Source organism: Elephantulus edwardii, unplaced genomic scaffold (genome assembly GCF_000299155.1).
Source record: "Elephantulus edwardii isolate Elephantulus edwardi_28Jun2011 unplaced genomic scaffold, EleEdw1.0 scaffold00034, whole genome shotgun sequence".
Classification (NCBI taxonomy): domain Eukaryota; kingdom Metazoa; phylum Chordata; class Mammalia; order Macroscelidea; family Macroscelididae; genus Elephantulus; species Elephantulus edwardii.
In genome coordinates this window covers 11,868,505-11,882,273 of record NW_006399784.1, presented here as the reverse complement: position 1 = coordinate 11,882,273, position 13,769 = coordinate 11,868,505, and the positions used below count along the sequence as shown (strand labels likewise).

General features: G+C 40.7%; 1 protein-coding gene across 1 annotated transcript in view; it reads right to left on the bottom strand.

Moving 5' to 3' along the window:
* PDGFC (platelet derived growth factor C) overlaps positions 1-6,425 on the bottom strand; it is a 312,185-nt gene extending 305,760 nt beyond the window's left edge. Inside the window, exon 1 of the mRNA XM_006884448.1 lies at positions 5,892-6,425. Coding sequence (XP_006884510.1) covers positions 5,892-6,009 — 118 coding nt within the window. The 5' untranslated portion in view covers positions 6,010-6,425. The remainder of the gene's footprint in view (positions 1-5,891) is intronic.
* Between the last annotated feature and the right edge of the window lie 7,344 nt (positions 6,426-13,769).

Genomic DNA, 13,769 nt, shown 5'->3' with positions numbered 1-13,769 from the left:
GATTCTGAAATAGTCCAATCGTTTTAATAGAATACTTTGAACTTGAGTAGAATATCCTTTTCTTTCACTTATCACTATGCCCTTTGCATGAACAAAGAGCAAGAGGACTGGCCTAGGACATAAGGAACAGTCAATGCCATTTATTTCTGACAAGGAAAATTAAACCCACAGGTGATAGTTAGCCAGAGGCAAAGCAGAGAACAAAAGCATCTTTAATTAAACAAATAATACCAGTTTTAGCTGAGACACAAATTTCCCAGCCACAGGTATTTAGAGAAAAAGGAAGACACTATTCTGGCTACATATAATGCTTTCAAAGAAAACAATCAGAAACTTTAAAATAGACTCAGAAGATGGAAATGCGTTGATTTTGACTTCTATAATTTCAAATGAAATAAGTAAAATATATTTAATAAAATAATTAGCAGCCTTACAACTTTGTTTTATTTGGTGAAGCTCAATGCAAAGAAAGACAGGAATAAAATAAGAATTGACAAAGCTAAGGTGTTGACATAAGAGGACTGGTGGCTTAGTGGTAAGGAGTTGCACAGCCTGAATCCAACTCCACAGGTGAAAAGATGGGCAATCTCCTCCCATATGATTTACTGCCTCTGAAAACTCACTAAAAGTTCAGCTACAGGTCGATTCCTACACAACAGTACATAATAACAACAATAAAGGTTTTTATATTTAAGATAGAGCCTCATAACATGGCATCCTTGCTCGAAATGAGTGTTGTATCTTTGCATCAATTTAAGACCACTTCATACTAATACACTATTCCCTGAAGATTTCTATAGACAACTATGAAGTATACCACATTAAACACAGATTTCAGTCAATAATTGCTGTTGTTATTAGGTGTCACTGAGTGGGAATCAACCTATACAGGATGAAAATTTTATGGAAGGAGACTACCCATCACTCTCCAGAGAAGCAGCTGGTGGATTCCAACCACCCACCTTTAGGATGGTAGCACAACTCCTTACCTTTTAGACCACCAGAGGTCCAACAGTTTATATGGAAGGGAAAAATTATGATCAAATAAAAATGTAACTTCTTGTGATCTTCTGTGAAAAGGACATTCATCATTACATAAGGTCCTTCACTTCAACTTCAACAGAAGAAACAAGAGGAAGTTAAAAAGCTTCCAAACAACAAAAATAAATGTCAGAAAGGTCATGGACTAAAACTTACAGACTAATTCACAAGAAAGTGACTGTGCCCTCCTCTGAGCTTACCTCCTCTTAGACTCTATTCCACAGACTGTGATAATGTGTTTTCAATAAAACAGAGTTTAGGAGGAGTGGGAACAGCTTTGTAAAATGTAGGCACAATGACAGTGGTAGGAAAAGAAAACTGAAGCTGATAAAAAGAAAAGCCAGAAACGTAAGATTAAAGTATTCTAAAAGACAGTATTAGGGGATCATCTGCCCCCAGAATGAATGGTCCACGATGCCACTAAAGCTCTTGAGGGAAAGACATATGCACTGAATGATGTACATAAGGATATCCCTAACTAAAATAGGTACATTCAACATGGTTCAAGAAAGAGAGGAAAATAAGAAGCATATTTCAGTTTCCTGGGCATACTACAACCAGACATTACTTCACCAACAATTTTGAGATTGGCATCTCCTTGGAACTATATGCAATGTTGTTATTATGTGCCGTTGAGTTGCCTGCAACTCACAGCAACCCTATGTTCAACAGCCCTTTACCCTGCTCTGTCCATTGCAGATCGTATGGTCTCCGACATGCCTATCCCCATTCCCCCAGTGACTGAATCAATCCGTCTCATCGAGAGTCTTCCTCTCCTGCACTGTCCCTCTACCTTCCCAAGCATGACATAACTCTCCAAGGACTGATCCTGCCTTGCAACATGTCCAAAGTATGTCAGACAAAGCTTCAGAATCCTTGATTCAAAAGAGCAGCATGGCTTCCACCTCTCCAGGACGAACCTGTTTTTTCTCCTAGCAGTCCATTGTATACTCAATACTCTTCTCCAGCACCACAACTCAAAAGCATCAACTCTCCTTCTGTCATCCCTAGTCATTGTCCAGCTCTGTGATGCATAGCAGATAACTGCGAAGACTATGGCCTGTATCAGGTGCACATTAGTCTCCAGACTGAATACGCTGCTCTTCAGTACATTGGAGAGATCTCTGACAGCAGACTTTCCCAATGCAATTCATCTTTTAATTTCCTGGCTGCTGGTGCCAAGAGTGTTGACTGTAGAGCCAAGCAAATTGAAGCGATCAACAATCTTAATCTCTTCATTATCTAGCATGATGCTTTCAATCAGCCTAGTGGTGAGAATCTTTGTTTTCTTGTTGAGCTTCAATCCATACTGAAGACTGTAGTCCTTGACCTTCTGCAGCCAGCACGTTAGGGCCTCCTCAGGTTCAGCAAACAGGTAAATACAGGCCATTTATAAAATAACATTTTAATGTCTGTTAATTGAAAATTTACATAGCAAATTGGATTCCCATTTCATAATTTCTACATAAATTGCTCAGTGAGATTAATTATATTTGTCAGAATGTGTCAACATTCTCTTTAAGTGCTTTCTGACTATCCTACTTCCAGGGCTCTAGTGTTCCTACCTCCTTATTTTTGCCCCTGCCTCCTTTATCTTCTCATCTTAGCTCCAGAGCAATTTGATATTTTTTTCTTATGCAGTTTTTTTTACACATAGGTCTCATACAGGGCACCATGCACTCAAATATTATCCTTTAGTTTTAGATGTCAATATATTACATCACTTAAAGGTGACCCTAGGATATTGTTTCCATTCAATCTTTAGGGAGAGAAACCCAGAGTGGCCATCTCTGGGAGTTCTCTAGTCTCATTTGGTTAAACTGGATGTTTAATAACTTGAATTCTCTTGTCTTTTTTCTCTACTTCATCATAGTTTACATGTCATTTTTTTCTCACCCTAATAGTCACACCAGCAGTAATGGCCATCCCATCTACTCTCTAAGCAAGCTAGTATTACTATATTTTATCACTGTCCTTCAATTTGGAGACTTATGTGTAAGACTTCAGGGTCAGAAGCTCTATTAGGAATGATGGACACACAGATAAATAAGAGGCAAAGCTATTCTTATAGTAAAATCTAATATTAAGCCAAAAGTCAGATAATTATTAATGGGGCAAATGACGTAGATTTCCCTAAATTACTTTTGAAGCATTTCCAAGTGTTCCTCTATGTACACTGTATGTAGTATTAGCTATAGCAGTTGATTCCTGGATACCCACTTAACACTGAAAGTGAGCAGGATAGGGGTTTGGCTGAGCACACACCATGAGGGATTTGGAATACTCCAGGAAACACACTGTAATGAGTAGTTCCGAAAGCAGCAATGAGCTCCCATCATCACAGATCAATTTGGGTATTTTAGATTAAGCATTAGCAGACCTTGCGTAAAATGATGTCTTGCATAAACTGTGTCAATGGCATTTTCTACGCAGTGTCCTGAGAATTCTTTTTACCTTCAGAACTGGACAATCCTTCAAAGTTAGCAATACGATGAGAACTTAAAAATCAATCATAACTCAGAAGGAAGACAACAAAATCCCATGCAAGGGAATGGTAAATTTGAAGTTTAAAAATAAAAACAAGTGTAACAAATCTAGTCTCATTCAAGAAGAGATTTTCTTAAGTACCTACCTGTTATCCTCAAATCTTGGATTCTTCAAGTGAAGCATAATGATAACTTGAGCATGAGTAGGAAAATAGTTCTATATTGCCCCCTAGTGCTGGTCAATCTCATTTCACTGCAGGCTAAAAACTAGAAGGTGAGTAGTTACCCCACCTCTAGTTACTTCCTGTTGCCAGTGTTCCCAAGAGCTAAACATAGCCCAATTCTCTGCCCACAGATTAGGAAGCTACCAGGCTATATTTAGCACCATGCATTGTAAGAATGGAAAGGGCCAGGCCTCAGAAGCCATCAAAATGTGTGTGGCCTGGTTTAATGAACCCACCTCTCTTAAGGGAGTGAACCTACTATATGATTGGTGGAGGCCAATAACCTGCCATAAGAGAACTCTAGAGTCCATTACAAAGTGAGAGTAGCACAGGGATTCCAATGAGAGAACCACAAGAAAGGAGCAACAAGAGGCACAGGTAGGAAAGGAATTTGGGAAAGATGACAGATATCAAGCATAAGCTTAAAAACCCAGAGCAGTAGGGAAAAATCATACCAGACAGGGCAACTGAAGATAGGAGACAGAAGCCAGGAATACCACGCATTGTTGTCACTTAGGAGAAGCGTGTCCAGTAATAAGCATTATTTTGAACTGGACATTTATTTTACATGAGACAGAACAAAGGTTGGTCTGATCTGCTTCCTGCCAGGGTACAGCTGGTGCTGTGGCTCCTTTGATCACTTTCCCCCAGCCCTCTGCAGCTCCTGTGATTTGAGATAGATCCCTAGGCTGCCCTTTGATCAACAGCTCAAGCAGCCTGCAGGTGCCGTGTGCCATCACATTTAAAGTTGTAAGGAGCAACCACACCAATATTGTCTGATAGATATAATACCATGTCATGCAGCAAGAGCAGCAAACACTGCCTTACAATAGTTCCAGAACTCCTTTATTTCATCTATTTTTGTACTCAAGAACTTTCTGTGCCTTATCTTAAAGATGAACACTTTAGAGAGTTTAAATTCCAAGTTAAAGCTTTGAAACATCCATTACTTAGAAAGTTACAGAACACTATGGTACACGCCATTCTGATTTTCTAGGTATGCTGCCTGTGTTCATTTAGCCCACTTAACGAGGTGACAGCCTTCTTGCATTCTGCACAGATGACACAGAAAGTAGTAAAAACATGTCCATTCCTTTTCAAACAGCATTGGGAACCACTACTTGTAAGCAAGATGTTTTAATAATCTAATTTTAGACAGCCTACATTAACATTGTGGTTTCATGTGCAGTATAAAATTTCTATTTACAAAGTCTTCACAAAAATGACTTCATAATAGTAGATCAAGAGAAAGAGCGTTTAGAAACTGAATGATGTAAATCATATGGGGGTTCAGAGGCTAAGCAAATTACACACCCTGAAGCTGCCCTGGCTTTATGAAAGGAGCCTTTCTCCAGCTCTGCGCAATCCCAGCCCAAGGGAACTTGCATCTGAGAGTTTTCTAAACATTTCAGGTACACTTGAAAGCTGAAAGTAATTCTCATTTCCTATGCAGGATTAAGTCGTTTCCAGCACACACAAAATAGCAGTCATTCACCAACACATACAAAAACACGCCGCCAGAAAGGTAAGGACTTCAGAGTACAAAGGCACGTTTAAAAAACAAAAATTAGGAGCACAAGGGCAATGGTTTATTTTTTTAAAAATCCCCTTTCAAAACGCCCACACAGCCTCTTGACCTCTATATTTCCCATCTAATGACTAATTCGGTGCCCCTCTAACTAAAGCACTTCAATTAATGCAGTTGATACATTCCTACCCCTTCAAAATCCGAGTAGAGTCAAACATGCCAAAGACCCATTCATTTTTTTCATCCCTCATTAGAGGCAGTTCTTGAACTTCTAACTCTGGCAGTGAGAGGTCCTACAACGTGCATTTTGAACATGCTCAAGTTTGAACTGACATTCACAATCACTTCCAGAATGCCCAATCTCACTGAGGCTGCAGTGAGACTCTGGTTACTCTCTCAGAGCTTTGTAGTAGCTTCTGAAGTTGCAAACTACACGTAACCTCCAAAAGTCCATGCCAATGAACTGAGCGCGCATTTGCATGGATAGAAAAGAGATGATTACCAGCCCTCACAGGCTGGTGTACATCACACAAGAACTCATAACGCCAGTATAATACACTCAGACGAGCAAGAAACAACTGAGCGGGGGCAGAGGTAGGGGAAACGTCTTACCGTTCTGTTCCTTGTTGCTGGAGAACTGGAATTTACTACTCAGGTTGGACTCCGCCTGAGTCCCGTGTCTCTGGCCGACCAGGGCAGATGTCAGCAGGAGAAGCCCGAAGAGGAGCATTTGGCTGATTGGGGCGAGAGCTTACTCACGGCGGGCACTTTGGAAGCAGCGGCTCCTGAGTCTCTTTCACCACCGCCAGGGGAAGGCTGCACTGGGGTGGAAGCGCCGAGCCTGCTCTGGCAGCAGAGAATCGCAGGGTAGTTTCCACATAATCCCATCCAAAACTTTTTCCTAGAGCCCTCTTCTGTGTCTCCAGTTTTTGAAAAGGATCAAAGCAAAACCTGGACCTGAACCAGTTTCCCAAGGTTTAAACAAATCCTGAGCTGTGCCGAAGTGGTGGGGGTGGGGGTGAAGGCGAGGGAGGAAAAGAGGGGGTGGGGACACAAGGGAGACGGGGGAGCGGCGAGAAGTCACCAGCAAGTTGCTGGGAGCACCTGTCAGTCTGAGGCACAAGGCAGAGGCGAAAACTCAAGGGTCCGGCCAAGCCAAGTTGGCTGCAAAGAGTTGCCGATCAATAACAAAGCTGCCAATAGATGCGGCTGTCCGAGAGCCCCTCTCCCCAGCTCCACCCCCACCCCCAAAGGGGGAGGGGGACGGAATCAGACGAGGGCGCCGCGGTGGTTCCCCAGGCCGAGGAGCCGGAATGGGGCGTGGGGACTCCCAGCCGAGGCGCCCCGGGCGCAGGCGGAGGGAGACCTCAGGGTGCCCGCTCCCCCGCCCAGCGCGCAGCCTGTACCCCGTCCCAGCCTCTGCAGCACGGATTCCGCCACCTGGCTTGAGTTGGGCGCCACTAAAATTCACCTTGTTTGTGCGCCTGGCCCCCTCTTCGAAGTCAAGGGAAGTAGGGCTCCGTGGGGTCACCGGTGGGGGCCCCGGTCGCTACCACTCCCCTCCCCCAAAAGCCCAGGGCTCTGCGCAAACCTCGGGGCTCGGCGCAGCGTCTCGGCACGGGGTGGAGAGAGAAGGCCTGGGCGGCCCGGAGAATCGGACTTGTCCCCTCCCCTTCTCCACCTTCCCCCAGCCGGGCAGAAGTCGGGAGGAGGGGACCCTGGGCCGAGCCCAGGCGGAGTGCGCAGCGGGCAGACGGGGGAGGCAGAGCCCGGAGTCGCACTCCCGCGAGCCGCGGTGGGGCGCGCGGGGGTCGGCGCCTCGGGGAGAGGCAGCCTCGGCCGCAGTCGTCTCTCGCTGCCTTGGCTGACAACTGGCTGCCCAACAGGTGCTGGCGCAGTCAGGGGTGCTGAAGGGCTCGTAACTTTCGGGGCTCAGACTGACCCGCCAGGAAATGCAGCCGGTCACTTCCCTTGATTTCCTTACCCTATGGCGCCCCTAACCCCAAATAAAGTGCTAAATGACAGAGGGTGCAACATAGCCCAAAGGAAGTAGAGAACATACTGCAACTCTTCCTTTGTACACACACACCCCTTTGACCCCAGTGAAAGGACTTTGTCAAGACCCCTTGCCTAGAGTTACTCAAGTGAAGGAATAAGAGAAACTAGAATTCACAGATTTCCTTCTTGCTTCTACCCTTGAAAGTGGAACGGATAAAACAAAAGGCAAACTGTCAAAGAAAACGGGCAATATTTATAATTAGTTCTATATTTAATGCCTACTATCTCAGGTTCTGTTGTAGGAAGTAGCCTTGAAGACACAAAAATCCCTGCCCTCTTGCTAGTCGGGCTGCATTAGATTAATATCAAACAAGTGCAAAAGCACGCAAATCAGAACATCACACCACCTCCTCCCAGGCTTTGTTAAACAAGTCAATGCAAACAATGCGACCACGTGGTCCTCCACCCGCACTGGCAAGGAAGGACACAGCCTTAAGGTGCTTGGTGAAATAGGGGTGGAGTCTTAAATGCCTGTTTTGGAGGCGTTTCCCTTCCTGTAAAAACTGCCTGCCTTACCTCTTCTTTGAAGAGTCTAGATAGAGATGCTTTACTAAGACATAGGGTCAAGAAAACAGTCTCCCTAAAATGCGGTGTTCCTAAAATTCAGTGTCTCTACATTTTACAGGAACAGATCGTTCTGGATCAAAACAGAAGCTGAACTTTCTTAGTTTCGCTGCAAATAACAAGTCTTCCTGTATCTCTGGACAGGGCTGGGAACCAACCAGCCAAATCCCTGTGTGGACTACCTTAATCCAGTTCCTGTTTTCCCCTCTTTAAATTCTACTTTACATAATCCAGAGTCTGAACACATACTTGCTCGTTCTTTCATCTTTTACTACTTCTATCTTCTGAGTATTAAGTAAAGCACAGCTTTGCACTTCCAGAAATTTACAATTTAGTGGGAACAAGCCTTGTTAGTTTATTGACTTTAAAAGCTTTTGGGCATCAGTGTGAATTCCTGTTTGCATGATAAATATATTCCAAAAGTGAGAGTGTTCTCAGTTTTAATAGTATAATGGGGAAAAAATTAAAAAATAGCATAATGGGTTTGCTGTATACAGGGTATACTTTATATATTCATTTTGATCAGTTTATAACAAAGTTCATTACTCTCCAGTTTATTTTTGTAAATTTAATTTTTAACCATTATTTTTCTAAATTGTGTTCCGCCAAGAAAACAAACAGATTCATCCTAGAGAGGGTTAAACCAAGCTACTCCTTGGAGGCAAAGATTCTGGGCCATCGTCTGACATACTTTGAACATGTTGCAAGGAGAGACAGGTCTTTGGAGAGGGACATCATGCTGGGTAGAGTAGAGGGACAGAGCAGGAGGGGAAGACCCTCTGAGATGGATTGATTCAGTGACTGGAGTAATCAGGATGGGTGTGTCAGAGGCAATGCAATTGGCACAGAATAGAGCAGGGTTTAGAGCTGTTGTACATAGGGTCGCTATGAGTCGCAAACTACTCAACACTCGACGGCACATAACAACAACAACAACATGTTTTTGTCATATCCATGTAGCTGTGTTTCCTGTCCAACCACATGAAAGGGGGGGTGCATCTGTACATGTACACCCATGTGTCTGTAAATAAAGACATTTGCTTTCACTAGATTGTAAAGGCAAAGACTAAATTTTAGTGTGTAAAACTTCCGTAGAAGTTTATTCTGTAGAACCATGCCTGACACCACAAGGAAATAAATAAATAGACATTCTTGAATTATTTTATTAGTAGTAGTATTAAGTCACTGAAGTTCTACTAGAATTTCAGTGGAATGATTGAAAAGTATAGTTACAGAAGACCTAGAACAATACTCTACCGTGGTGTTTCATGTTTCACTTCATCCATGTTCAATAGATTGATTTAACAATCCCTTTATAAATAAAATCAAGTGCTCCCAAATGACTCCTAGACAAAATCACCTCCATGTTGGCAAGTTTATCTCCATTGTACTTGATTCTTATTTCTTAAACTCTTCTTGTATTTAGCATAGCTGGTTCTTCTAACACATTATCGTCTCCTAGTCTTCCTAATATCCTTTGTTGTAATCTTTCCTAGAAAAGTGTGATTCTTGCATTGAAAGAAAATGCTATATAATCCAGAGTCTGAGCACTTACTAAACAGTATCTTCTAAATTAATATGACTTTATTTTTACCTCAAACATTTCCCAAAGGAAAGGCATCTACTCTGTCGACCAAGAGAAAATAATTGTAAGCATTCTATGTAGTTTTCATGTTTCCTTAAACCTTCAGAAGGAATGCCCACTTCTCCTGTACATATGGAACATAAGAAGAGTACCACTTTCCTGATAAAGAGCATAGGAAACTGTATGTAATTGGTAAAAGATGATGGTGATCATTTTTATTTCTATTTGTTTATTTAGTTGGATTGGTATCACGGTTGTTTTCTCCCCCTATGAAATTAGCTTTTAAAGTACACTGTTGCCTTGCTTAGCCATTTAACACCCAGGAAGGCAGGATCCATGAACTGTATTTTTGCCTCAGTAAATCAATAATTACAAGTGTTATCACATTCTCTCCTCCTATGTCAATACACATACACACATGCACACAGAAGTGTATGTACATTTAAGACTCTTCCCAAACCTTTTCTGTGTTTTAGTGGTAGATAATAAAGGATATGTTTCTGAAATTTAAAAAGTTCTGTCTTTAATAAAACATGCTGTATTTCCAGAATAGCTACAAGTAACACATATATATGCATATGTACAAGGTCAGTGGAAAAGATGTCATTAGTAACACCACAACATAAATTTATTCAGAGAAATAAAGGGAGAAAAAGAAAGTAGATAGTCTCCTCTAGATCATCTTTTTGTCTCTCCTCTTCTCCAAATGACATGAAAAATGTATGATTGTGTTATTTCAAAGTATCTAGAATAAATGAATACCTAGTAATAACAAAACATATTTTCCCTTACATTTTATTCTTTAGGCACCCTTTACCTCCCAGTTTAACTTCAACAGTCTGAGAAAACATGCTTGCTATAGAAAGAGTACAGAAACTCTGCAAGGAATAACGTCACACTCTCTGAAGTAAAAGAGTTTTTCAATTTTTACTTTATTGAAAGAAGAGTTGGAAGGAGTGGAATTAGAGCAGTGTGGCCAGGAGAAGTAAATGGCAAGGACTTCTGTTCAGGAGAATTTCTGTGGCCTTTCCCATTAACATAAAACTCTCCCTTTTTAAATAGTTACTGAGAATGCACAAGTTTTTAGAAAATCTTAGAAGTGCTTGTCTGACTCAACTCAGGGAGTAAGTAAGTAGAAAAAGCCTCAAAGAGACAGGAGGCCTGGTAACCTTTGAACCATCACAACAAAAGATTATTTCACTGGGAGAGGGCTGACCAGGGACTTACCATGAACAAACAGTGCAAACTTGATCTAGAAATCCTCTCTGCCCCTCAGTCTTTTTCCTTTAACAATGAGAAATTTGAACTGAATTTTACTCCCAGCCTTTTACTCGGAAGTATTAAATAATTATGACAATACTTTTCCAAATTAATGGTGATAATATGTAACTAGAGCAATAGTTTCTACCCTTCAACTCATAGTGGTGGTTGGCAAGAAAGAGGATGGATGGGTTGCTACTTTTTCCTAATCTCACCCAGTAAAAGCAGTTCTATTTTTTTCTGTTATGGATTGGAAAGGCAGATGCCACTGATAAAAGTGAGAAGCAAAAAGTAGTTTAGAGACATTGACTAGGACAAGTACCGGGAGTGTTAATAAGCTCAAGGAAATGAAATAAATTCTATATGGGTATATATATTTTAATTTATATACTTGGTTGTTCAGTGAATACATTGAAGAGGCAAAATGTGGCCCCAAATAGAATGTCAATGTAAAGAATAATAGCTTATAATGCTAGCAGAGTTGTAAATAATCAGGAGATAATATTGTTGTTAGCCAAGAACAGATGGTCAATCGCAAACTCTTCTATAGAATCACACTGGTAGAATTTGAAACAATCCAAGGAGAAGGGCCAGCCTCTGAAAATGTGGACAGCAACTGAATACTATGTTTAGCCATATCCTTGAGTTAATAAGATGTCATTTTTCTCTCCCTTGAAATCATTTGTAGGATATGAAAGCTATAGTCTCGTTTGTAACAAATCATAGTAAAGAGGTCAAGACACAGCTACAGATCCTCCTTTTTCAGATAGTGACCCTCTTATTTCAAAGGTCATGGGAGAAGGACCCTTTTACTTTGTGATCATTGTTTCAAATGCAATCCTTTCCTTGACTACTAGCCTTTGTAAAGAGGTGGGTAGTCTCAGTCCACTACTTAATAATGATCATTAAAAGCTTTTGGCTAGCAAGAAGGCAAATACGTCTTTACTGATCTCTACAAATGTATATCCAATTGTTTTTATGAGAATCAAGATACTTGAAAGTATTTATGCCCTTTTGCATGATGCATATTATTATCTATTGTTTTCCATCACCTTTATAATAACATGACTCTTCTTTTTCTCTTGTAACATTTTTTGAGCCATCATTTTTAATTACCCAAATTTTCTGTCTGTACAGTTGGTGCTTATGCATCCTACATCTTCCTGTATCACCTTTTCAAACCCCTTTTCATCATCTACATCTTCTTTCAGCTTTCCTCCAGAGAGTTAAAAAGAAGGAGAAAAAAAAATCCATACTTTTCTTTTCTTTTCCTTTCAAATTGCTCAAAAAGAGTTGCAATAAATAAAAATCAAATGAGAAATAAAAACAAGTGAAGAATATTCATGTTCATATCTACATTAGCATATATTTCCTAACTTAATCTTCCCACCAATCCTCTGTAAAAGGTATTTTCTCCATTTCACTGCAGAGAAATTGAAGTTCGAAAAGGTGAATTAATGATTCTTAGATAGGTGACCTAGGTAGCTCTGGTCGCTTCGTGGTGAGGAGTTGTGCTCCCAAACCAATGATACTAGGTTTGAATCCACCAGTCACTCCATTGGAGAAAGAAGGGCAATCTCCTCTCTTGTAATTTATAGCTTCTGAACACATACTGAGGGTTAGCTGTGAATTGGTTCCAACTAGATGGTAGACCAGAACAAGAACAGATCAGTGGCTTAGGGCTTAGTGATTAAGGACATGTCCTGCCAATCCAAAGGCAGGCATCTTGGATCTTTCCAGCTGCTCTGAAGGAAAGAGATGCACAGTCTCCTCAAATATGATTTACAGCCTTTGAAAATCCACTGGAAGATTATCTTTGAGTCTGTTCCCACTTGACAGAATTAAGATGAGTTGGCATAGGGCAAGGTTCTAATATGTTGTTCATATGGCTGCTATGAGCCATAGTTGACTTGGGGATACAAAGCAACTGTTAATGATAGGCAGAGTTAAGCTTTCAGCTACATCTTCTCTTCCTATTTCCTTCCTTTTAATTTAGCATGTCTAGTCCCTGAACTTTGGTCAGAAGTATTCATATTTGAAGCTTACTAATGTTTCTTCAAGTTTTCTTCAAATGATCAATTGCCATCTTCTTTCCTTCATTTGAAATATTCTGTGGGATATATAGACAAACTTTCCCAACTGTCCAAGAAATACAATACAATGCTAGACAGTAATCTTTTTGAGACAGCCTGCATAAAATGCTTCAGTCGGAGCGAATATAGGTTGCTTGTGGCAGTGGTAGTGACTAATGTCTCAGGAAGCCAGTTTTGGGGTTGAAGCCCACCCAAAGTGTGGCTGGCATAAGCATCCTGTTTATGCTGCTCAGTTAGTCATTCAGCTTAGCCTTCGCCTAGACCATCTGTGGGCAGTTATTTCAAAGAATCTATTTCCTTGTCTTTGAGGACAAAGGGAATGAATTATCATCCTTCCTTCTTACTCATGTTTGCTACTGAATTGAAGGATCAAGGCTGGGAGAAACTGTTTCTTCCCAATTGTTCCCTTTGAAGAATCAATTTATGATTAACTGTAGTTGTCTGAGTCTAGACTTCTCATTTTTATACAATTCCTATGTGCATCCCACCACATGTTTCCAATTTTAAACTCTTTGCCTGCATGGTTTTAAGCTCTATGGTATGCAAATTTACATTTCATTGATAATTTCATAAAGGTATTTTTAGATGACTTAGAGTCATTCAAAATACAAAGACTGAGGTTATTTGAACTAACTAGTAACTTATTAAGCCCTCATCAAAGCAAAAAGTCTCAAGTCTATAATTCAAATTCTAATTCCATAGATAAATACTATTTGGATCTGAAGCATTTGACTGTCTGGACTAAGAAATAGGGATTTTACCACAGGAAAAATAGTAGGAACATTTCTGCCCCTTCAAGACAAATAGTACATTTTTTTTTCTTTTATCAGTGCCTCACATAAAATAAAAATTAAAAAGTGGGAATCAGCTAAATATTGTTTGTATTTGAGATAGATTTTAATGCTTTGTATGTTGTACATAGGGTCGCTA